At 35.1% G+C, this 26,863-nt stretch overlaps 1 protein-coding gene across 3 annotated transcripts; it reads right to left on the bottom strand.

The window, feature by feature from the left end:
• Positions 1–8,432: 8,432 nt before the first annotated feature.
• Positions 8,433–25,952, bottom strand: LOC145675536 (uncharacterized). Of its 3 annotated transcripts, none has more exons than XM_081746022.1 (3): positions 25,703–25,952; positions 14,749–15,228; positions 8,433–11,623 (listed from the first exon to the last, which is right to left on the bottom strand). In XM_081746022.1, exons 2-3 carry the CDS (start codon positions 15,120–15,122, stop codon positions 10,546–10,548), a joined length of 1,452 nt encoding a protein of 483 aa, XP_081602148.1. In that variant the 5' UTR covers positions 15,123–15,228; positions 25,703–25,952; the 3' UTR covers positions 8,433–10,545. The 3 variants fall into 3 exon arrangements, with proteins under 3 accessions (XP_081602148.1, XP_081602150.1, XP_081602149.1); XM_081746024.1 differs by having other exon boundaries at positions 25,719–25,952; XM_081746023.1 differs by lacking the exon at positions 25,703–25,952 and adding an exon at positions 25,410–25,576.
• Positions 25,953–26,863: the final 911 nt, after the last annotated feature.

Here is a 26,863-nt window from a genome sequence, read left to right as displayed (position 1 = left end):
CCCTATAAATTTTAAACCGTAATGTACTTATGGCCTTTTTCGAGTTATTGCACCATATCCAAACTCGACTTTTGTCTTTTCTGTTATGTTAACACCGTTTAACGGGCCCATCTAAACTTGATGTCAATTTGAACCGTTCTAGCCAATATTTAAATTATTGTGCAAAACTAGAGTGTAGCTCACTCCCTGTGTGTGCGAAAGTTGTTAAAATGTGACACATATTTAACGTTATTTCTCGAGAAGTTTGCAACACTGACCAGCGGGTGGGATATCTTTCGTCTTCCTTTTTAGTGTTGAATTCAATTATGAAATACAATTTAGGTCGTTCTATTTTTAAAAAAAATCATAACTTTACATTGGGTTGGCAACACTGTCCATCCGGCGATGTCAAGTAATACGTCTACCAATCTGCCCCTTTGTATAGTTGCTTCGTGCAAAGTTTCGTTTCTCTCTTTCTTTTGGTTTCTCCGTCATCAAGGTTTAACCTTTTCGGGATCTCATGGTACAATTTGTACCATACGCGTTTTTCATGGTACATTGCGTTATTTCTCTCCTATTTGAGCTTCTTCGTCCGTTTTTTTTCTTTTTTTTCTCAAGTCCAGAGACATTACGTATGGTTTCAGACCGTCCTGCGTCCAGACATAGGAGGTGATGACGTCAGAATCTTAAAATGTATTTTTCCCTTTTTAAGCCTATGTTCATTATTTTTGGCGGGCATATTTTTGAACGTAGAAGATTGAAATTTTGCAAAAACGTTCCGTCCACCGACTAGTATTTACCAGATTTTTTGTTCCTATGTCAGTGTTGAAACAGGGCGGGAACTAGAGGGGCAAAGGGTTAAAAAAGGGATATTTTTACCCCAAAAATCCCGTTTTTCGTGATTTTCCCGCCTCACATACATGATGAAGACACGGGAGTCATACCGTCTGAAAGGTAGTTCCATTCTGAAGATAATGGCAGTCGAATTATTATTCTAGGGTAATTAGGGCCGTCTCAGGGAATTTTTAAAAAATATACTCCTATATAGGGAAAAATGGGACAATGTAGGTTTATTTTTTGGCGGGCTTACTTTTGCACCTAGAAGATTGAAATTTTGCATAAACATTCAGGCCACATCGTACTATTTATCAGATTTTTTCAGGTCTCTGCATTAAAACATGGGGGGGTCCAGAGAGGAAAAATTTGAAAAAAGAGATATTTTTAGACCCAAAAAATCCGTTTTTTTTGTGATTTTCCCGCCTGACATACATGATGGAGACACGTGAGTCATACCGTCTGAAAGGAAGTTCCATTCTGAAGAGAATAACGGTCGAATTATTATTCTAGGCTAATTAGGGCCGTCTCAGTGAATTTTTATCCAAATATACTTCTGTATAGGGTAATAGTGGGGCATGGTCGGGAAATTTTTTCTGAAGAGCCTATTTTTTCACGTAGAAGATTGAAATTTTGCACAAACATTCAGTCCACCGAGTAGTATTTACCAGATTTTTTCCGATTTCTGCGTAAAAACAGGGGGGTCCAGAGGGGCAAAAGTTGAAAAAAGGGATTTTTAGTCCCAAAAAATCCCTTTGGTCGGGATTTTCCCGCCTTGCATACATGATAGACACGTGAGTCATACCGTCTGAAAGGCAGTTCTATTCTGAAGAGAACGATGGGTGAAACATGACCCTACGGTAATTAGGGATGTTTCAGGAAATTTTTTCCCTGAGATCATGGTGTCTTGCGGTAGTTTTGGGCATGGTGGGAATTCCTGATAAAATTTCTTCCGCCCTTACTATTCAAGATAGAAACTTGAAATTTGGTACACACACGTAGTTTACCAAGTACTATTTACAAGATTTTTTGGAGGTCTCTCCGTACACACAGGGGGGGCAGGGGGGCCCAAATTTGGACAAAAAAATTCCCCTCAAATTTTTCCCTTTGACATCAATTTTCCCTCTCCTGGTATATGGTATGGGCACACAAGTGATACCATTTGAAAGCCAGCTCTATTCTGAAGAGAACGAGGTATGAACCATGATCCTAGGATAAATAGTGACGATGCAGTAGCTGCTTGACTTAAAGTCTCAAAAATAGCCCAAAAAGCCAAGATCCGTGACACACCAGGTATATATATATATATATATATATATATATATATATATATATATATATATATATATATCGGGTGTAAAAAATCAATAGGCTCTCGAAACCTGAGAAAACGCACCTTAAAGATTAATAGTTCTACTATTATGCGATCGATCGAAGTCGGATCAAGTCATTACTTAGAATGTACTACGTCCCATATTCAGATTCAGACGTTACGAGCAACGACCGAATCTCTTCACTTGAGGCCGGTTAAAGAAAGTTTTTGAATTCTAGAAATTCGATTCTTTGGAAGCATTGGGAGGAACTCTTGAAGCTTGTTTGCATAGATTGTAGAGGAAACTGATGTCTGAAAAGAAGAACGCTACCCTATGCATCTCAAAAGACGGAACAATTTTCAAGATTTTGAGTTAAGGTATCGTTATATATCAAATTTTTAATCTTATTTACATAAATCTTTTTATTTCTTTTGCATTGCTGGAACCATAATGAGACTTCAGCCTGAGTTGGTTTAACGCTTTTAACAATCATGACTCAAACGTTTGCGTCATGGAGTAATAGAATCGATTATCAGTGTTCATCACCTATCTACTTCACACAAACTTTCTTCTAATCTATTCGCTAATGGAATAATGTACAAAAATAAATAGTTTGGGACGTGTTCACCTATCTGGGCTTGTTATATCATACTGAAAACATAGTTTTACCAACTCACTAATTTGAGTGCATGGTGTGTGATTATATTTTGGAATCTGGATAATGTCTGAGAAAGCCATAGTTGCTTGGCGAAACGTTACACTTTTTTAGCTGTTTATAATAAAATGTATTGCTTTGCTCAGCGAGTAATTTGATTATAATTCAACTTTTGTTTTAATCCATTAAGTCATAACTGCGTGTGAAAGACGACTGCTGTAAGTGAATATCACTGTAAAAATTCTTTTTGGTCCATTTTCTGGATTATCTGCGATTTCCGTACTACCCAATTTTGTGGTTAATAGGGAGTTTACTTTATTAAAAATAACTTCAAGTAAGGATTTGAGATGTAAGCAAACGCAAATCTAAATACCAGTCGGCGCTCCAGTCCGTTCCTTGTTGCCCTTTTTTATTTGAATAAATATTTATTTATTTCTGTCAGTATTAAGCCTAATTACATAATCCTTTTTCTCAGGACAAAAACAAGTAGTCCATCCAGCAATAAGGACATTGTCCCTCAACATGATGACTCTCAACCAGAGGCGTCTGAGAAAGGCATGATATTGGAGGCGGTAAAATAGTAAATCTTGTGTTCTAATTTCATACGGGCCGTTTTGCTCAATCTGTGATATTGTTTGCTTGTATCTTGTACTCAAGGTTGAATGCTCCCCAGGGATTTATTTGTAGCCAGGGAATTTCCCCCCTTCTGAATTTGACTTCCTTGTGTTTAGGTATAACCCAGTCTTCCCAGCCTGGAAGATATTTACCCCCTTTCGTAGGCTATATAATCTGTTTTAAAGTACAATAATTCAACCTCGTGATTTAGCACTGTAGCAATACCTTATAAATATCAAGGGCGCCGATTTCTCTGTAAATTTGGGGGGGGGGCATTCAGATGCAGAAGGTATATATATGAGGATTTTAAGACAAATTGCATTTAAATTATGCCAAATTTATAATCATAAATACAATAAAGGGCCCACATGAGCTTTGGGGGGTCCGGGCCCCCCAGGGTCGGCGCCCTTGATAAATATTCCCCCCTTCTACAAAACCCACAAATAAATCACTGATGCTCCCTATTGCGAAGTCTACTTTTTGTTTCCTGTTTTCATTATTTTAGTTGAAGATAATTTCGGTGTAGCTTATATGTTGTGTTAGATTGGTAGGTCGTGTTGTCTCAAATATTACCAAACTGTTAATATTACCAAATATTAAATATTACAAATATTACATTAGTCACATGAGATGGAAAGTAAATTGTGTATACACACCTGGTATATCGGGTATGAAAAAGATCAACCGATAAACTCCGACAGGTGATTCTCATATCTAAATTAGAAAAAAAATATTTATATCAATTTCTGGTCAAACGTCCATAGTTCAGGTGCTATTTAATGCCGAAACGTGAAAAACTGAAGTTTAAGGGTTCATAGCCCCCTACTATTGGAACAAATCATAGTCAGGTGAAGACATTATTAGGATCTATTATCCACCCTATTCAAATATCCATGTTTCAGAATCATCCGGTAAAGGCGCTACGAATTGCACAGAGGAATTTGAGGTATTTCATGACTTCTCTTTGAAATTAGAATATGTTTGTATAGTTGCATAACTTCGAAAAATATTTGTTGCTACATGAAAGTAAAAAGAATAAATCAGTGATTTTCGATTACTAATAGTAAAATGAAATGATTTTTAAATAGCATTCACATGCATATTGCCATTAGTGCTTAATTAGTACTTACAAGTATCTCCTCGTACTCCAACTTCCTCAATAGTATTCGTTGCGCAAGTGCTGCAGGATATTTGAATAGGGTGCATACTGTTTGGTAAGTGGTCACCCGACTACGAGTGTCTCATAATAATCCGAGAGCTATGTGCCCTTAAAAGATCATTTTTTCAAGTTCTCAGCAACCTATAGCTCTGAAACTATGGACATTTGACCACAAGTTCATATTTCTGTTCACGTATTTTGATGTGAGGAACCACTTCTGTAAGTTTGCGCATTGAATTTTTTTGACACCGGAAATATTATCGAGATAAACTACCACCTGTAAATAAAGTTCTAATCCTGGTATAAACGAGGTGAAATCTGTTAATATGATTTTTTAATTTATAACATCATATTTCTTACCTCAATTCCGGTCCATTTTAATTCCGATGAAAAATTTTAGGTGACAGCATTTGTTTTATATGACGTATGATAACAGATACCATCAAGTCGTTCGTGGAAGGAAAAGGATCACTCAGATTACTCACGGGGGCTCATATACAAAGCCAAGGTTACAATCATGCGCTTCGGAATATATTATTTACTGGAGATTGATATAAAAAGCCGGGAAATGTAGATAAAATTAAAACATAGAAATTGGGGATATAAATTTCTGATATATAATATTTAAGGTGAGAGATACGGAAATTGAGATTTTTTTGTTTGTTTTGAAATATAGATTTCCATATTGGTTGAGAGTATTTTTTCTTTTCTGCTGTTTCGATCGATCGATCGTTTTTAAATTAAATGTATTATTCGAAAGGGGTTCCGGTCTTGTTGAGGCAGGGATCTGCACTACTTGGCAAATGGATTTATATGGTCATGATAATGAGAATCGGATTAAAAATTAATTTCTTTATACTCTTCTTTCATTATTTTATTTTACAATATTTTATTAATTTTTGCTGATCTTTACTGAGTCATCGTGTCTTTTTTGGAATTAAGGTTCTGAGTAGTATAGCTGTACATCTCCATTGACTAAATTCTAAAAAATAAAATAAATCCATTTTTTCTTAAATTCAATTCTAGCTGTTATTATTATTATTTTTTAACAAACGCGTCTCAAGGAGTTCGAATGATGTTAAATTAATTTCAGATATGATTTTATGCACAGAAAATATGTGATTCATTTCTCAAACAGTAGTTGATATGTTTGTAATTGGTTATTGTAAGTAAACTCAGAACACATGAAATACCGCTAAGACTTTTTTAACGTTTTAACGGGGAAATATTTTAAATACTGCATATTTTTATTCCCTTTGGTATTATTTGTTCGTCACCATAATAACAAACCTACACGGTTTGAAATATGTTTGTTTCCTCAAAACTGAAGCAGATGATTACTAAAGATATTTTCCAGTTTATAAGTAGTAGAATTTATTTCCACAAATTTCTGTGATGATAGAAGTTTCCGTGCATTCTAAATCGGTTCCACCCCATCAATTTGTAAAAATGGAATCCAAATATTTTTAACTTACAAGTGTTGGAAATATGTTCAGCATGCATTTCCTTCAGTTTTAAAGAAGTTTCAAACTATATTAGGGAGAAATGTATATTGTCTGACTATTTTCTATGTACAGAAAATATTCTCTAAGTATTTTCTGTAATGCACAGAAAGTATTTTTTAAATATTTTCTGTGATGCACAGAAAATATTCTTTTGTGATGCACAGAAAATATTCTCTGTAGTGTACAGAAAATATTCACTGAATATTTTTTGTCATATACAGGAAGTATTTTATCATAAAAAGGAAAATATTGTCTAAACACTTTTTGTCATGTACAGAAAATATTCACTATTTTTTTTTCTTGTACAGAAAACATTTTCTATTATTTATCGGAAATATTTTAACAAATATTTTACAGAACATTAATCTTTGTTAAAAATCAATTAAAAATCTTCAGAAAACATTTTAACTTGCATACTCAATACATTGTAAAATTATTTAGAAAAATTTTTCTTCATCCTTGATTAATTATATTCTTTTTTTTGCAAGCCATTTTAAAATATCCCATGCGAAACATTTTAAAAACCATTCCGTTAGCATTGTATAAAACGTTTCAAAATCGTACTGAAAAAATTTATTGGAAACTTTTTTAACGGTGTACAAAATATTTTTACGTTTCTTATTGTATTACAGGCATATTTTTAGTACTACTTGGAAAATGTTATCAAAAACATATGGAATGTATGTTCTTAAGGGAAGTAGGATACATTTCTGAAGGAAAATATCACGTTTTAGAAACGTTTTAAAATATATAATTGCTGTGTGGGTATCGGCCAACGTAAGTACTCTTTTGAGACTTCAAACTATTTCCCTTGGTAAGAGTTAGCTACACTTGATACAAAAATAAATTTTTCAACAGTACAGGTTGATATGCTAATGTGAAGTGCCTTTGTTACTAACCACTTTGATACGCAGAGCAAACATGGGTAACATTTTTATAAGTAACCATTTCTAATTGAATTTTTTTTTCGCCCAAAGGTGCTTGCCTGAAGTAGTGCAATATAAACTGCTTTCACACCAAAACTTAAAAGTGGTTTCTCAAGACCTCTATAAAATAAATGGTTTCCTACATTCGATTTGATAGTTTAATTTTATTTATGGGAGAAAGCATTGTCTCAAAAATTGGACTTGCGGCTGCATAGAATTTGCATGTTCATTTATTTCTTGACACACAAATTTTAAATTTTTTTTTTAACTTTAGCCTCGTTAGAAACACTACCCTTAATAAATTTACTCTGCAATAACAGACAAAAATTTTCCTGTTTGTGTTGATAAATTCATTTGGAAGTTTTTCATCTTCCTGAAAAGATAAGTATAAGGACCCTTAGTGACGCATAACAAAGAACTTTAAACCCCAGAAAGAGATATCACGCCATCCTTATTTATGGATTTTATAGACCTAATTTAGTGTTGTACACGTTTTCGAGTAAACACAATGATTTTTAAGATAAACAATATTGAAAAACCTCTTTTTAGTTTTTATTAATAATAATTTCGCTTTTTGTCTTTATTCGCATTAATCGGTTGTAACGCCGAATTTCGCAAAAACTCCACTTTATGACTAAGCGTATTGTACTACAATCTAGCTTTTTCAGTTATACATTTTCCTCCTTCAATACAAATAAATGACTTCTTTCCGGTAAGAGTTTGCATATGGTACTTTAATGACCCCAGTATTTAAAACCTTTGCCACGTTCTGTGCTATTACGCTATTTCACTCCTGTATGAGTAAGAAGGTCAGATTTGATGTAAGGCTTCATCGTAAATGCTTTGGCACATTCAGCGAATTTATGTTGCATCTCCTGTATAAGTAAGTATATATAAGCTTAAGCACTCTTCTTGGCAAAAACCTTGCATCACTCAGCGCCCAATGTGATCTATCTCCTCTTTGAGTAAACATGTGATACTTTTAACAATTCTTGTTGCTAAAACCTTTCTCATAGTCAGTGCATGGATGTAATTACTGTCGTCTATGTTTATGCAGATGGAGCTTGAAATGACCATTGTGCTCAAGAGCACTGCCGCATTAAGCGAAGAATTTTTTTCTTCTCCTGGATGAGCATACGGGACGTTAAAACATCTTCGCTTATAAAAGGCTATGCCACAGTCACTGCAAATGATTGACCCTTCATTTTATGACTTACGATGTTTACTTTCAAGGCATGCTCCCTAGTGAATCCCTTTACACGCTGAGCACAGATATGTGGTATTTCACCTGCTTATTAAATTTTATTTTCCAATACATTCCTAATTGTGTTCTTTCCTATTACTAGGATAGGCGTGTGAGGAATATGTTCTATTAGTAGGCACCTCAAACAGAACATTGACTGAAACTGTTTGCTTTTTAAGCTTTGTCAATAAGTTATGAATAAGTATGTATATTTTAAAACTACTTCAGTCAACAATTTTGCCACACTTAGTGCAAATTTGATTGCTTTCAACTGTTTCTACAATTAACTTTGTGAACTACATTCTAGTTTATCAAGTAAGTCAACAATAAATGCAGCGATTTCGACGTCTGCCAGTATGAAGAAACACTAGATTATTTAAAAGTTTTCGTAATAAACTCTGTACTATAATTAATGAAACGTCCTTTCGCCTGCACTAATAAGGATGAGTTTTTTAACGAACTGTCGTACAGAACGCTTCGCCAAAGAGAACACATGTCTATCAGTGTATACATAAGTATGTTTCTTCGAAGTATCTTAATGAGTAAGGGTCTTCCCAGAGTAAGTGCTACGATGTGGTTTTTCACTAGAATGTATAAATGTCTCGTTCCTCAAATTGCCTTTAGCAATAAATGTTATTCTACAGTGAAACCCAGAATATGATCTGTCCGAATAGACGTAATACTTCAATCCTTCTGAACTACTCTACAGTATTTGGAACCGGAGATATTTGTACACTAAATTTTTCAAAGCAAGTATTTAAAAATGTCTTTTATATTCTCACCTGCGTTTGCTTACTATACTGAAATCAAAATATTGTTTTCTCTTATGTAGAAAAAGATTTTAACAATGGGTTAGTAACAGGACTCCCAGGGTTACAAATTATGTTTCTTCTGTCCAAACGAGCAAAATTATTATTTACATAACACATATTAGATTTCCAATAACTAATGTTCATCAAAATTACTTCATTAGCAACATAATAAAGTAAGTCCGGGTGTAGTAAGATAAAATGTCCTCTTGAATTACTCTGCATTATTGTGACGTTCTCTTTCTTCGTCGACAATTTGAAATAAAAAAATATTTTCACAACTGAAAATTTTGAGAAAATTGTTGGTAAGAAAGCGGATAGTTTTGAAAGGCTACAGCCCGTTATTTCAAACCAGAATTACGACATGACATTTGAGCAAAACATTAGACATATTGTGCGCAACTGATACATCTTCTCCTATATGAAAAAGACTGAGTTCGTATATGTGACTTCTCTGTTGCTCATTTGCTTAACTTCAAAGAATGGTGACTTTCACATGCATGAGCAAGGTGTTCCAATAAATAAGCATTTTGCCACAATTAGTCTAAGCATATCATCAATCATCAGTATGAATAAGCACGCGAAACATTTAGTTTATTTTTATAGCAATCACCTTTTAAAAATAAGTACAGCGACATGTCTTTTCCGTATAATAGCCTTGCCACAATAGATAATATGTAATATTTTAAATGTATGAGTAAGAATGAGACTAACAAATTACTTTTGTAACTGAAGAGCATGCCACAAAAAGGTCTTAGATTTGGATTTCATCTATATCAATGAACATCTGGATCTTTAAGCAAGTTTTGGTTGAAATTCTTTTGCTGCTTACAGTCCAATTAATGGACATTCAATTGTATAAGTAATTATAACACGTTGTACAGTGAACAACAACATACTGCACTAAGTGCAAGCGTCTGCTCTTTCAAATCCAATAATACACATTCGGACCCCTAAACAACCTTTTTCAATTAAGTCCTTGTCCTATTATGTGTTGCAATGTGGCGTTTAATCCTATGAGTATCCATGTGAGTCTTCAAACGAGTTTTCGTTGAAATCCCTTTGCCACATTGCGTACAAGTAAATGGACGTACACCTGTATGAGTAATGGCACGTTCCTTCAAATCATATTTTCTACTAAACGCTTTTCGCAATGAAGGCAAGCAAGTGGTTTTGCACCTGTATGAGTAAGAGTGTTTTTCTTTAAGGCAGACATTCTAGAAAGTTTTTTGCAACACAGAGTGCAAGCATGTCGTCCTGCACCTATATCAGTAAGCAAGTGACATTTCTAAGCACCTTCCCTACTAAAAGCCTTTCCAAAATAGGTTCAAGTATGCCATCTAAACCCTGTATGAGTAAGCAAATGACACTTCAAATTAAATTTCTGATTAAAACCTCCACACTAGGTCCACGTATGCCTTAATTTCCGTGTATGAGCAAGCAAGAGACGTTTCAAAATACCTTTCGTACTAAAAGCCTTTGCACAATAGGTGCACGTATGCTATCTTTACCCTGTATGAATAGATATATGAGCCCTTAAATGATATATTGTACGAAATGAAACGCCACAATGAGGACAAACATGCGGTTTCCCGCGTGTATGAGTAATAGTGTGTGCCTTTAAATGATACTTGCTGGAAAATGTTTTGCCACACACAGTGCAACCATGCGGCTTCTCACCTGTATGAGTAATAGTGTCTTTCTTTAATTTAGACTTTCTAGGAAATGTTTTGCCACACACAGTGCAAGCATGCGTTTTCTCACCTGTATGAGTACGCAAGTGACATTTCAAATTATCTTTCCGCTTAAAAGCCTTTCCACAATAAGTGCAGGTATGTGGTTTTTCCCCTGTGTGAGTATGCAAGTGGCGTTTCAACTCACTTTCCGTATTAAAAGACTTTCCACAATAGATGCAGGTATGCGATCTTTCCCCTGTATGATTAAGCAAGTGACATTTCAAATTACTTTTATGACTAAAATCCTTTCCACAAAAGGTACAGGTATGCGGTCTCTCCCCTGTGTGAATAAGCAAGTGACATTTCAAAGCACCTTTCTGTCTAAAACCCTTCCCACAATAGGTGCAGGTATGCGGTCTTTCCCCTGTATGAGTAAGCAAGTGATATTTCAAAGTACCTTTCTGATTAAAAGCCTTGCCACAATAGGTGCAGGTATACGGTCTCACCCCTGTATGAATAAACATGTGGGTCTTTAAATTAGCTTTACAGGTAAAAGTTTTGGAACACTGTGGGCAAGTAGTTGGACTTGTACTTTTATGTGTAACACTATGAGTCTTTAACACACGTTTTGTAGTACACGTCTCTCCACATATAATAGGAGTTTCTGTTGTTTCGGCTGTAGGTGTTACAGTTTCATTTACAGATATAGATTCTACAGTGTGCTCTGTTCCATCAATAGGAAATCCGCGTAAGGAACATCTGGTATCATTTGGCACCTGAATTAATGAAGCGGACCTTGGGCTATCGATTTCCACACTGGTATCATTTACAGAAGTATGTAATGTCAATTCGAAATTTTGGTCAAGTGTTTGTGTATTTTTGTACCCACTCCAAGTAGCGCTTTGCGATCTGAAAAATGTAAAATATACTTTTACGTGTGACAGAAAAGGAGACACCGACTGGATACCATTCTTCGTAACAAAAAACGAAAAAAATGGTGTTACAACGATGGTAAAAAAAATTAGACTCATTGTTGCTTAATAAATTATTTGAGTAAAATAACAATTACACGCTGATATCGAAATAATATACTGTGCCTTAATTACTAAGGTGATAAGGGGAAATTACCTATGAAAGGAAACAAAGCTATCACTGTGAGATTTAGTTGGAAATGTGCGGTAAAAGTACCTTCTCGCTTCATCAACACGTCACTCTTACGTAACAGTATATCAATTCCAGTAATGACAGAATAAATGTATATGACGATTTTCATTCTATCAATATTACCCTGATTTCTGATGTAATCAATGTGTGATATCACAGTGGGTGAGAGTGCTTCATGGTGGGTGGTGGGTCAGAGTGGGTCTCGGCGGGTCGTGGGTCATGATGGGTGGTGAGTTAATTGGTCGCAGCTAAAGTTTTCATTGTCCCACGCCCCCTCTGAGTTACAGTGGTGAAAATTAATCATTGAAAATCAATTGCAATTGATCAATAAATGAAAAGTAATTGCTGTGGAAATCAACTGCAATTGAATTAATTGCCAATTAATTTCAATTGCAATTGAATAACTGAATTCAATTGCAATTACTTTCCACTGCAATTACTTTCAATCAATTGATTAATTGCAATTGATTCTCCATTACTAATGGCCAAATGCAATTAACCGTTACTTACTTCAATTGTTAATTGCAATTAACAATTAAATTTACAGATTAATTGTTAATTCAATTGAAATTTGCCCAAAACTGATAGGTACTTATATGGCTATTTATTGAGAATCAAGCTTAATCGTTGTTGCACGCACGTGTGGCTTCACGAGAGAAAGGACCTCCCGATGGTGATTTCTTCTGTTTCGTTGACACATGGCCTGTCGGAAGGTGGAAGTTGGGGGATCAGGTGTCACAAGTTGTAGGAACATAACATTTTAAACTGCCTTTCTTTGGAGCACTTACGCGAGTAATGCTCTTGGTAGTGTTTAATGTGCTCTCAGTACTGCTGATGTACAACTGGGCCTCTTCAAACATTTGTCCTATTGGAAGCAAAGCACGAACGGTGATATACTGGCCATTAGGGAGAATCTTCTGAACTGATTATGGCATGTAGAATAACGGGTAATTTGCAATATACAATTCTGGGATATCATTTGCACAGTTTTTAAATCTGTCTCCCTCGATATCCAGTCCTGAATATAACGGTTGCAATAACACAGAGCACTTTTCGATTAATTTCGTGTTGAGTCCTATTATCGTAGCTAGTTTACGCATTGTGAAAAAACCTTCCAGCCACGTTGCGTTCTTTTCATGTGCCACTGCCGCCCGGCTTTGGCTAATTAAGTATGAGACCTATCTTAAACTTTTAATTTCTTTTATATCTCTAACTTCCTTTCCTATGCGCTTTTCTGATTTTCTTTCCCAACTTACCATTTCTTTATATCTAGTCTTCAGGCCACATGAAGAAGCCACTCCAGGAACGTAATAAATACATATAATGTGAAAAATCTAAATCTGAAGGAGTCGGGATTTTTAGGCTTGCTGATGGAGGTCTTCTAACTGTCCATATCTTTAGGTTTTGTGACGCATAAATAACAAGTTTTGTAGACTTTTGCGTGGTCATACCGTTGCTGATTTGCCGCCTAGCACCGTCAAATGAATACTGTGTTTAACTTGAAACGCCACATATTCAACGTCAGACCTTACCTGAATTGTAGGACGTTGCAGTGTGTCTTACAGATTGTGTTCAGAACTTACTAATCTTGTTCGCTGCAGTTGAACTTGCTAGATTTCTTGTAGTACTTTTGACATGCCAAGTTCTCTTTGTTCTCTGGACTTAATCGCGGCTGCGTAAACAAAAGTGTTTTCACTCTTGGCTGACTGAATTGCCTGTCTTTCTTTTTTAGTCTTTCACTGCTTTCTAGTCTGCTTTGGGAGTTTGACATTTGCCGAGGTGGATGGCAATGGTTTACTGTGACCCAGATTAATACCATTATTCAGCCAGTTCCCATAATTTCTCTCTACCTTATCGTACACGAGATTGCATTTGTCGAGCTGGGCAACATAGGATAGGAAAAGGTAGCTACTGCTTTTTGGTAATCACTATATAACATCCCTCCATCTAATATTTCATCTTCCACGAAGCTCAGAAGCTGCTGCTTCTTCGCTTCCCTGTTCTCTTCTGCATTTCTCAGAAAGTCAAACAGCTTTCCATTAGCTATTTTATGTGGTGTTGCTTTGAAAAGAGATCAAACTAGGTATTAACATGGTGTATTTTGGTTACAAAATTTACAAATCATCCACAGTAAATACGCGCTTACAATCTAAACAGGCAAAAACGGGTAAAATGGTTCATTGCTCGGAAACAAATAATTCAAGAATCACACTGCGAAAATCCCCATCTTCTATCCGCTTTTCTCGGATTAAAAACCTACGAAACCATAAAAAATGTATTTTTCTTCGTGACTAAAAACCTACTTCTCCATAAACATCCATATAATCGACAAATTATATATAATGTCAAAACTAGATATGTATCATTGAATTAAAATATACACATATAGACAAACAATAGTTACTTATCAGTGGATATGAAGCTAATGTCCAAAAAAATATCGCGAAATTAACCTTTTCTAACACAGAGAACACATCGAAAGTTTACGAAGTTTTGTTTTGTCTTTCACTGCTGATCAAAACAGTGAACACATGTCAGTGACACTGACACCTGTATACGATTGGGAACTTCCTGGATGATATGCGTTAGGTGATAGACCCTTTCACGAATTTTAATTTTTGAGGTTTTCGTCATGTTTTTGGTGTTCTTGGCCTACTGTGCAGTGCCAGTGGAACTTCAATGTGAAAAACATGCATATTAGACTTTTCTTTGATAATTCTGATATATAGATCAGTGTCTGAAAAAATAAAAATTTATTAAATTTTATATTCAATAAATAAATGTTAATACTTTACAAAGAAATACTATATATATATATATATATATATAATATTTTCAGGATTTTCAAATTTAATATATTACGAAATTACCTTTGACTATAAGGTTCCCCTTCTCCATCTTCAATTTCATCCTTAAGTGGCGACGAATCAGCTGATTTTACAGATGAGGCAAACCTATCATTTTTTAATTCGTCAACGAAATCGCTTAAATATGTGTTATCTTCATTGGTTTCTGGCTCAGGCTTCACTACTGGTAGTAATCCTGAAGTTGGAGATGTAACGTTCTGATGTGTTATCGGAATCTCATTTTGGACTACTGTCAGTTTGGCTTCTTTGTAATCCGTGAATTGGACGCAATTTTCATCAACTGGATTTCCATTAAAACGTTTGCTTTTTTCAGCCACGTGCACAATTTCCGATAGCATAGAAATTAATTCACATGTAAGTTTATGTTCATCTTCCATCGTGACAATTCCAACACGTACTTGCTAACAATCACCTAAAGGACATGAACTAATTAGAAGGTGATTGTGAATTAAAAAGTGTTTCCAGGTAAAAGTTGCTCGTTTCCTACAAAAAAAAATACAGAAAATATTTATCAAAGAGACTGGAAAGATAAAAAAAGGAATATGGAATCGAGAGTTGCATATACAATCAACGACAAAAGAAAATTTTTATCTCATATCTGCCAAAATACATCATACTGGCATTAGTACTTAAGAATGAATGTGTAGTAGTATTAGAGGTATATTCACGCGCAGTGCATCTAAGTGCGTAGCAATTTGAGTACGAATGGCCCGGACAACAAATCTATGTACATCTCAGAAGACTTGTAATATATATAGAAAATACCCACACTCTTCTTTACTTTCTGCAGGTTTGACTTCCTTCGCGTATTATATTCTCCTTTAAATCTAACTATCTTTACGCACGGCTATTCTACGATTTTTCGTGGTAATTCATGTTAACAGAAACAATACTGATCTTGCATGGTCAATGTACAAGTTCTTGTACAATGACGCCTGAAACGAATAAAGTGTAGATACTGAAAGACTGTATTAGTTTTACTGCAGAATACGTTTTGTTATTAGAAAAATACCACACGGATGTGTTCAGCTGATAGTGTCTTAAGAACATATCTGTAATATGGAAGTAATAAAAATGTTACACTTCTCCCTGAAACTAAAATGTTAATAGATATATAAATATATTAATAGATCGCTAAACCAATACTGAAATCAAAAGCTGCAGTAGATTTCTATCATTTCTGGCTTTAATAGATAATAAAGGGCACAGAAAATGTATTCCTGGAACGTTTATTTCTTTAAAAAAATTACTTCACGATATCTGTTGAATTTTTTCATCTACAGTGATGAACAACAGTTAGTAATGGTTACTTTCTATTACTTATATTTTGAATACTGCCTCCGTATCCAAACTTCTATGTTCTATCTTTTAACCCTTTGCGTCGTTCGTAAATGTGATGATACAAGTACTCCTTGAGATTTATTTCGTCTCTTGGACGGATGGACATACAGATAAGGTTAATGAGTAAGGGAGTTTCCCTAAACAAATCTACTTAACAAGATTTGTTCATAATTATAGTACTTTTGTGAACAGAATAAAAGTTAAGCCCAATATCTGTAATGAACACTCAAATAAAATCTAGATGGGGAAAGTTATACCTCTTCATGAGGACATACGTTTTTGGAGAGGGTAAACACTGGTATCTCACGTTAATGTGCATAGTAGGAAAAGTAAAAGCTTTAACAAAATTTAAATAACAATTTTGTCAAACTTATAAAACAGAAAAAAAAATGCAAAGATTATTGGTTTCCTTAGTCCTTGGGAAATCTTTGGATAGAAACAGTGATCAGTTAACTACATTCTGAACTGTGACTTGTCCTGAAGAAAGAAAGAAAATGAATTATAATATCAAACTGTAAATTGAGATCAACGGAAAAGTACAAAAATAAATAAATACAAGCATCAAGTGGGATTCGAATACGGTTCAAAAGTTTTGAATACCAAGTGGAGAAAGGAGCTTAATATATACAGTTACCAAAACAACTGTACATCTATATTCCAGTTATACTGATAGCTAAGGAACATCTTAAGATACTAAACATTACAACCTTAAGCAAATTTGGTTTGAGTTTGTTCAAAAAGGGTGTACGTTTCTGGTTTCAAGCGGTACCCGCGGCAGCTCAGTGGTACAGTTCACTTCTAGTGCCTGGAGTCTTTGGTTCCATCGTGCGAAGTTAACTTTGTGGTGAACAAATATCGTGTGTGTTTGGGTTTCTCGGGGTATTTCCGTTTCCTTTCACATTCTTCACACTACTATTTCATTTATTCCACATCATCACCGTTTCCTTTAGCCTAACCGGCAAAACCATGGAACGTAAATCATCAAGATTTAATTTCATTTAACTACAAGAATGATCTCTGCATTTGCTAAGGTACTATCTTGTTTTAAAACTAACATGTCATTAAGCAATAAAAAAAGGAGCTGAATATTTTAAACACCAAACATCAAGGAGTGAAGGAAGTGCCTCGATACTACGAGGTACAATCTGAGTCTGTTGTTGCCAACTGACAAGTTTAAGGGACTTGGAAAAAGATCACGTACGCAATTATACTTTGGAGAACTATATAAGAGAACACATAGAAAGGGCGAAGAAAGCAATTGCTTCACTTTCATTGTTCAAATAACGATTAACCCCTTGGGGATCTTATGGTACATTTTGTACCATACGCATTTTTCATGGTACATTCGTTATTTCTCTTCTATTTGAGCTTTTTCGTCCGGTTTTTTTTTTCTTTTTCAAGTCCAGAGACATTGCAGAAGACATTAGGTATGGTTTCAGACCGTCCTGCGTCCAGACATAGGACGTGATGACGTCATAATTTTGAAGTAGATATTTTCCCTTATTAAGCCTATGTTCATTATTTTTTAGCGGGCTCATTTTTTTACGTAGAAGATTGAAATTTTGCACAAACATTCAGTACACCGAGTAGTATTTACCAGATTTTTTGTTCCCATGTCAGTGTTAAAAATGGGAGGGAACCAGAGGAACAATGGGGTGAAAAAACGGATATTTTTACCCCCAAAATCCAGTTTTTCGTCATTTTCCCGCCTCGCATACATCATGGGGACACGCGAGTCATACCGTCTGAAAGGCACTTCCATTCTGAAGAGAATGGCGGTCGAATTATTATTCTAGGGTAATTAGGGACGTCTGAGTGAATTTTTTTCAAAATATACTTCTGTATAGGGTAACATGGGGAATTTTCTGAATTTTTTTTGGCGGGCTTATTTTTGCACCTAGAAGATTGAAATTGTGCACAAACATTCAGTCCACCGAGTAGCATTTAACAGATTTTTTTAGATTTCTGCGTTAAAACAGGGGAGTTCAGAGGGGCTAAAAGTTGAAAAAAGGGAAATTTAGACCAAAAAAATTCCTTTTTTCTGGAACTTCCCGCCTTAGATACATGATGGAGACATGTGAATGGTACCGCCTGAAAGGCAGTTCTATTCAGAAGAGAATATGGGCGACACGTGTCCCTAGTGTAATTAGGGATGTCTCAGGAAATTTTTTCACTGAGATCATAGTGTTTTGTGGTAATTGGGACATTGTGGGAATTTTTGATAAAATTTCTCCCGCCCTTACTATTCAAGATAGAAACTTGAAATTTGGCACACACATTCAGTATACCAAGTACTATATATCAGATTTTTTATAGATGGCTACGTTCACAGGGGGGGTCCAGGGGGGCAAAGTTAGAGGAAAAAGTTTTTCCCTACAAAATTTTAACTTTGACTTTTTTTCCCGCCTCTGGTATAAGGTAGGATCATGCAAGTGGTACGATTTGAAAGCCAGCTCTATTCTGAAGAGAATGAGGTATCAACCATGATCCTAGGATAAATAGTGACGATGCAGTAGCTGCTTGACTGAAAGTCTAAAATATAGCCCAAAAAGCCATGATCCCTAAAGGGTTAATAACACTCACAGCTTGACATATACAAGAAAAAGAATGTTTCCATACACAAGTTACACACTCCATAAACTAACATTAGTTTCAAACACTTTGTAAATTACGGAGAAATAAACGACGAGTTATTAAGAACAAAAGACAAGCAAGTGCAGTAGCAAAGCGGAGAGGCTTCGAAAGTGCACGTCGGCGAATTTGCTGAAATTTTTCACATAGATAATAATCACAAGAAAGCATTTAATCTGAAACGGTTCACGGTAACACCTTATAGAATTCGAGATAGAGAGTTATCTGATTGCCTGAATTAAGATCTCAATGACTTAAATTATTTCTCTGCAAGCGAGGTTTTCTTCATCGTATCCATGGCGATGTCAGAAGAACAAGCGCCTAGTACTCATTAGATCGATGGTTCGCGCCTAACCCGGGGTGCTTCTTTAGTGTGTTTAAGAATCTCCTGAATATAAACAAATCCCGCATGGTACCTTCCATTCCAATTCAGGCAAAGCATGTAGCATCACCATCTCAGATCTCGTTGGAACATTTTTATAGCACCTAAACATGTTTTTAACGGACACATATTTTTTTGTCAAAAAAATTCCTGCCAAGTAATGGGCCACCAAAGATGAGGAGTACAACTTACGAATTGTAGAAGATGTGGATAATGGTCAATTTGGAAATCCACAATTCAGCTATGGAGACAGGGAGATGTATAATTCTTGATGTTGTATGTACATAGGGATATAAACAAACTATATTTTATAATAGTTTGGTTTGCGCATGCGTATCTTTTGAACATAACTTAACAAATAAACGTCAGTTTATCTGAAAAGTCGAAGTTTGCGAATTTTTTCGAGCACTTCCGGTTCGAAATTTAAAATTCCGTTTTCACGGCTGGTAACACATAGTTACCCGCTTTCTGAGAAAAACAATTGTATCGCTTCAGTGTGCAACGGTTTCGTCGCAATAAATTCCAGAAAATGTTAAATTTTCCAAATTGCCATTTTTGGGCGCTATTTTCTCGAAACCACCATACTTTAAAATTCCAAAATTTTGCCAGATGGTTCAACTTTATATGAATAATAAACACACGAAATACCATTCTCGACCAATGCTTCATGAATAAACTTCAGCCTTTTCAAGTTAGCGAAGTTCCATTAACTTTGATGTCACAGTTGCCAATCCTGGAAACAATAAAATTTTAACCATTTGATGATGTTTGTGGTTCACATTCATTAAATGAAGAACAGAAGTTTTTACTAATTTGATCAAAAATGCTCTCTGAAATAATAAAATGAGCCTCCCCCTATTTCTCTGTTTTCTTTAACCGCAGTAATCTGATGTGGAAATACGATTACGAAACTCCCAAAATTTTAAGTTTACTTGAAACAGCCATCCAATAAATTCTGATGATCTATAAGAAGTCTGAACTATTACCTCAGTGATGATTTGGAATGCTCCAGATAAAGTCCTATTATGTGTGTTCCCATTACAGTGATCGAAAATGGACAAAAAGTTAAATCGGAACATTCTCTTACGCGTTCCATTAAAAAAATTTACGGACTTTTTAAACAGAACAATCCCAACATAAGAATGGGTCATTTGAAATTTTATTCCACTAAAGCAGGTAAGTTCGCAACCTGCGAGGGAAGTGTGTTTGTGTATTATGCAAATTATAAAAATGAATGAAATGAAATTTTTAAGTTTAACATCCCATTGTTATACCGGTTAGGCTAAAGGAGACGGCGATAATGAGAGATGAGTGAAATGGTGGAATGAAGAAAGTAGGAGGAAACGGGAGAACCACGAGAAAACCCACGAGCATGGTCTTTTCCAAGTATGTGGTGAATGTCTTAGAGTGGAAGGAATAAGGGTGGAGTTTTTAATTATTGATCCTGATGAAAACGAAAGTGCTACGGATGCCACATGGAAAAACAATGATCTCGTTAAAATCTGTGCTACTTTTTGTTTTCGAATCGTACGTTGCTGGTTTAATTGTAACAATTGTTATTCATAACTACATCAAGAAAATCCAAAGAGAATTAATTGCTAAAAGATACAAATTTTATTTCGTGTAGACTTATCTGAAAACTGGACTGTTATTCTGTAAAGTGAAATTCAGAGTTATCACTGTAAAACGAGCATATTTCCATCTTTACAGAACAACTGACACTTTTGTTGTAATAAGCGATGACAAAACACGATTCGGCTCATATACAAAGAATCATGGACAATATTCTAAAAATACTCGAAGAAAAGCGAAAATATAGTTTATAAAAAAAGATTCGAATACGTGAAAACTAGTGTCTACAATATCCCAAAGCATATCAGCGATTCCTGATTGTGCTGCATCCTTCTAGAAATCGCTTTCAGGTGTTCGAGATGCAAAAAAGTCAGACATGGCTTTGGTTTTTCAGTGAAACCGTCCATGCAAGGGTTTCTGCGACAGTACTGGGGGTGGGTTGTAAAGAATGTGGTAATCCACATAACCTTAGGCAAAAACATATATATACATATCGTATTAAAACTGCAGAAGAATTCGTGAGTATACTGCAAGTACAAACTCTGGGTATTACTCTTGTATTGTTGCCAGGAAGAATAGGAAAGTGTTCGACTGGTAACTGGTATTCAACAAAGATACCTTTGGTTTTCGGAAAATGGCCAAGATTTACGGCAGTAACGGGTCACAATAAACTAACTTCATGCTGCCACAAAAATCGAGCTTCTGCAACTCAAAGTGAAGATTTAAGATGTCTGCAAAAAGAAACTTTTTTTTTTACATGGATATATGATAACCAGTGCTGGGTAGCTGAAATACTATCATAAATCATGAATTACTAGAAGTGCTGTCCATGGTTCCACATGGACCTTCAACAGAATACAGGTTTCCAGAAGACAATAACAGAAGTGAAAATAAGTGCTTTGTGACTATCGAAAATGTGCTACGAGTTGTGAATGCACCAAAACCTATTGAAACATCTTCAAGATTACATGTTGTTACCGAAGAAGACACAAAGCAAGCAAATGATTGGTTCAAATGAAAAAAAGTGAAATTTTGTTTTGGAAAACCATTTGAATTTAGTGAACTTAAAATTTGTTTCGTAATAGTAATTTCCACCTGAGATTACTTCGGTTTAAGAAAACGGAGGAATAGGAGAGGCTCATTATATTATTTGAGAGAGCATTTTTGATGAAAATAAAAAAAAGCAGTCAGGAGAAAACTTTTGTTTGTTATTTAATGAATGTGAAGCACAAACATTATCAAAGTGTTGCACTTTTATTGTTTCCAGCGTTGCCAACTCTGACACCAAATTTAACGGAACTTTGCTAACTTGAAAAGTTTGTAGTTAATTCATGAAATACTGGCCGAGAATGGCATTCGGTGTTTATTACTCATGTAAAGTTGACCAGATGGTAAAATTTCAGAATTTTTAAGTATGGCGTTTTCGAGAAAATGGCTCCCAAAATGGCGATTTTGGAAAGTTTGACAATATCTCGATTTTTCTACGAAACGATTGCACACAGAAGTGATACATTTTTTTCGGAAAGCGGGTAATTAGGTCTTACCAACCGTGAAAACAGAATTTTAAAATTCGAACCAGAAGTACTCGAAAAAAAATTTGCAAACTTCGATATTTCAGATAAACTGACGTTCGTTTGTTAATTTACGTACAAAAAGATATGCGTCTGCAAACCAAACTATATCCCTATGTACATACCACAACAAGAGTTATACCTCTGCATGTGTCCGTAGCTGAATGGTGGGACTTTGAAGTTGACAATTTTCCTAGTTTCCTACAATTCATAAATTGTACTCCCCGTCTTTGATAGCCCATTCCTTGACGGGAATATTTTTTCGACAAAACAAAAAATGAATCTCTTAAAAACATGTCTTGTTGCTATAAAAAAGTTTCAAAAATAACTGAAATGGTGATAGTAGAGTTTTATATTTTCTGCCTGAGTTGAAATGGAACTTACCGCATATATTCGATTTAAGATATTTTTCTTAGTAATTTTGTTGTTCGTTGTTGCTTCGTCGCCTCACTACCACTGGTGGTATAATTTTCGTAACAGAAATGGGGCCACCGTTATTCGTCGCAGCGACGATGCCAATTTTTGGCGATATGTCTAAAGTTACCTATCGGTGATCCGCCGACGCTTACGTCATGGGGAATTATGTTTGAAAAATAACAGAATAAAGAAGCATTTTATCCATGAAGTCCCTTGGCACCCCTAAAGTCGGAAACAGTAAATCAGATGTCTAAACCGAAAACACGTATTTCCTCATTTCAAAGGTACACCTTACGAGGTAAAAGCATTTCTCCCAGGGTCCTCCGTTAGTTCCACACAAAATTTCCAAATAGCAAGGGGAATCAAGAATTATATCATTTAAAAGTATTACTAAAGAAAAAATGATGGTAAGATTCTCGAATCCCCATGCTAAAGTTGTACAAAATAGCGATCAAGATGCTAATAAATCTTTCACTGAAAAGTCTGGCCACGTCTAGAAATGGTAAATTGTGAAACTGATATCAGAAGAGGTAGACACTTGTATTACCTTTGCAAAAGAACAATGCACGAAGGTAAAAAAAAAAAAAAAAAAAAAAAAAAAAAAAGTGCCCAATTTTTGGTTTTTACATCACTAACGTTAAATTCTAAATTCCACGTCGTGCCCTTTATGTTAAAGAACAGGTGATTATTAATTATCATTAATGGTAGGCTAAAGCATACGGTGATTATGAGAAATGAATGAAATGGTGGAATGAAGTGTAAACAAACGGCAGAACCCCGAGTAAACCCACGAGCACGGTGTTTTGCACCACAAAGCCCACAGTAGTGATGGGTAAGTTTCCCGGAAGATATTTTTCGCGAATATTCCCAAAAATGGGAATTTTTCGGGAATTAATTTACAATAACAATGAAAATCATATTCTATTACTATATTATAATTTCAAAATTAAATTCATTTTTATATCACAGTATACAATTATTTTTTTACCCAGATGAGTCTTTAAAATATATATTCTGAACGATGTTTTGTTATTTTATTATATTTAGAAAGTACGTATAAATGGATACTTTTTTACAATATGTTCTATGAAAGTAAATATGTTTCAGAAATGGTATAGTAAGTCCACATACTTTTAAACCACTAAAAAGTTTAAATTTATATGTAAGTGGATTTCCTAAATTTGACTCTACTACTGATATTATAAACATATTAAATTTTTAAATCTTTTATACAAATTATGTTGGGTAACTGTCAGAATGACACATATCCTACCATTTTGACATTTGCGCATAAATATGTATGTTAACAATATTTGCAAGATACTTTCCTATTTTTATAATTTTGCATGTAATATTGCCACACATGACCTTTCTTCGTACCCATTTCTCGAAATTTCATGCGTTAATTCACATGCAAAAGAAGTCCGAGTATCTTTTCAGATATTCGAGTCAGAGAGAGAGGAGACAGACCGACGTCTATTACTAAGGCGGTTCAAGGTATGTTAATAGTAATTCATCTCTATTTCTACATAATTCTACATTACTTTTCAAAATAGATCCTTTTTCATCCATTGCAAATTATCACTTTGCTACTTTTGGCTATTGTTTACCTTTGGGGGGCCAGCTTTTGCACCTACTTTTTGCGATATTCTATTCCCATGAGGTTGTTTTATGGATTCATACGTTATATTACGTTACCAATATTAAATTTACAAAGCATTGCCGAGAGAGCGTAAGCGAGTGAAGGCGGGTTAGGGCCCCTCAGGACACGTTGTTTTATATCTTCGTTTCCAACAATTCACTTTTTCTCTAACATATATCACTTTCACTTAACTATACGGTTTCTACAAATTTCCTACTGCCTTTAAAAAAATGTGCTCGTTAATTTATTGACTACTTAAACACCATTGTCAACTCATTTCTTCCGTAAATGATCCTACTTTTTTCTAGATTTGGCTCCAATATTAAACGGTTACCCTACTTTTAGTGCAAATGGAAACAGAACTTAAAAAATCATATTATTATTTATATAAAGTAGTCAAGGAGGTTATAGTTAAGGAGCCGTAGTTCCCCTTTAGGGAAGGATGAGAAATTCCATACTTTCAGGAATTATTCACTGACTATCTAGGATGTTAAAAAGTAGGTAATAGACTGAGTTCTTGCCCTTGTACTTAGGGAGTTTTCTAGGAATATCTGTTTTTAATATCGTGTGGGAATAATAATGTGCCCTTGTACTTAGTGTATGACTATGTGTGTGTGGGGATTTGAAAACACATATCGCATGTCCGGTGCACGTGGATACTTCTTACTGTTGCACTACGTATAAAAATGATTCTATTTGGTGTACAAGTAGTAACAGAACACAGAAGAAACGGAGATCACGCTGTACTCTCACTCCATGTTGGAGTGTGAATACAACATGATCTGGGTTTGTTGTGCGTTCTATTACCACTTATAAATTATATAGAATCATTTCTCTAGGTAGTGCAACAGAAAGAAGTATCATCATGCACGGGAGATTAGAAGAAGCTGTTCTTACCTATTACCGTCAAAGAATTTTAAATTTTTTAACCTCCAATTTTTTTAAAACCTAAGAAGTAAATCATAATATATTAAAATAAAGCAATTAGTGATATAGTTCCTGTAATTTGGAAGAAAAAGTAAAGAAATGCAAAATAAATTCCTTCCCGGGAATTTATAGGCCAGGGGAAAAACCTGGAACATTCCCAGTTTTTAAAATTTCTTCTCACCGGGAATATTCCTACTGCCCACACGGAGCGAGCTGGGGTCGAACAATGCATCCCAATCACCGGAGGTGAACACTTTACCACTGAGATACCGCGACCCCCTCCTTCGCATAAAACTCGTGGCTAACACAACTGATGTCCATCAGCGTAAACTGTAATTAGCCACTATCTTTCGCGGTATGCCAGCTAAGGAAGTAAAGTCTTAACACTTGTGTAATTCATTAAATCCAATCCATTAAAATATCCAATTCATTAAAAAAAAAAAAAAAAAAAAAAAGAAAGAAAAACATCTTTACCTATTCAGATATTTACCGTACTGAAATTAAAACAAGGTCACTAAGACAGAGTCTACTAGACGCAGAGTGCCAGTACCATGTAACTTATTTGGTCCCAATGCAGTGGTGGAATGAAGTAGGGACATTCAACCATGATTTCCTTCAAGGCCACACTAATCTTACGATAATCTGCATAATTGTTATAATAACATTTACGCCGCTTAAAATAAAAACATGTTTTCATCAACATCACGTTTTATTTAAACTTCAATTTTACCCTATATTTTGTCGGTGTCAATAGAAGAAAATCTGAAAAGACTGGGGGCCTTCAGTAATGGTTTGCGTAAAGGCAAAGCTAATCTTGGGATAATATGTAATAATAACATTTATGTCCCTAAAATAAATAAAAAATGTGTCCATCAATATCATGCTCTATTTAAACTTCTATTTCACCGTATACATTTTTCAGTGTCAATAATAGATTCTCTGACAAGACAGTGGGGACCTTCAGAAATGGTTTACCTAAAGGCAAAGTTAATCTTACGATAATCTCTAATAATAACATTTATGTCGTCTATAATAAAAAACATGTTTTCATCAATATCATGCTCTATTTAAACTTCTATTTCTCCGTATAAACTTTTTGGTTCAATAGAAGATTTTTTCTAAATACAACGAGCATATCCAGAAACGGTTTGTGTAAACGAAAAGATAATCTTGCAATAATCCGCATTGTAGTTAAAATGGGCATAATGCAGAGTCGTTCTGAAACATGACTGGTGCCATAGTAAAGGGTTCGACTAAGATATGTTTCTTGCAGTAGTCAGGCATTTAGTATGACATTAATCATTTTTCAAAACGACTGCGCATAAGGCGGAATAACATTTTATTTTAGTGTGTTACGTTACTGCAGGGTCGAATCCAGGGCGGAATACTGGTGGGGGCGGTGGTTGTAATACTGCTACTTAGAGCTACTTGTAAGAGCTCCAAACTCAGGGATGGTCTTTATTTTTATAAAAATAAAAAAGTTTCCTCTTCTCGGGTGGCAACCGCTATGATCGCCTCCCTGTATCCGCCCCTGCGTTACTGTAGGAAGATTTTTTTTGAAGACTGGTACGGAATGAACCTTAGCATGAATAATTTTAACACGATTAGCTTTTTAACCTGATGAGAACTTTTGCG

This window comes from Thermobia domestica, chromosome 18, assembly GCF_964235325.1.
Source record: "Thermobia domestica chromosome 18, izTheDome1.hap1.1, whole genome shotgun sequence".
In the NCBI taxonomy this organism is placed as follows: Eukaryota; Metazoa; Arthropoda; class Insecta; order Zygentoma; family Lepismatidae; genus Thermobia; species Thermobia domestica.
Note: the sequence above shows the minus strand (reverse complement) of the source record. Positions and strands in the feature narration are given on the sequence as shown.

Bases quoted from the DNA above. Each gene is read 5' to 3' on its own strand.
- LOC145675536 (XM_081746022.1), bottom strand. From the start codon at position 15,122: ATGGAAGATGAACATAAACTTACATGTGAATTAATTTCTATGCTATCG. The intron at 11,624-14,748 runs GTAATTTCGTAA...TACATTTTTCAG, and splicing joins GGGGAACCTTATAGTCAAAG to ATCGCAAAGCGCTACTTGGA.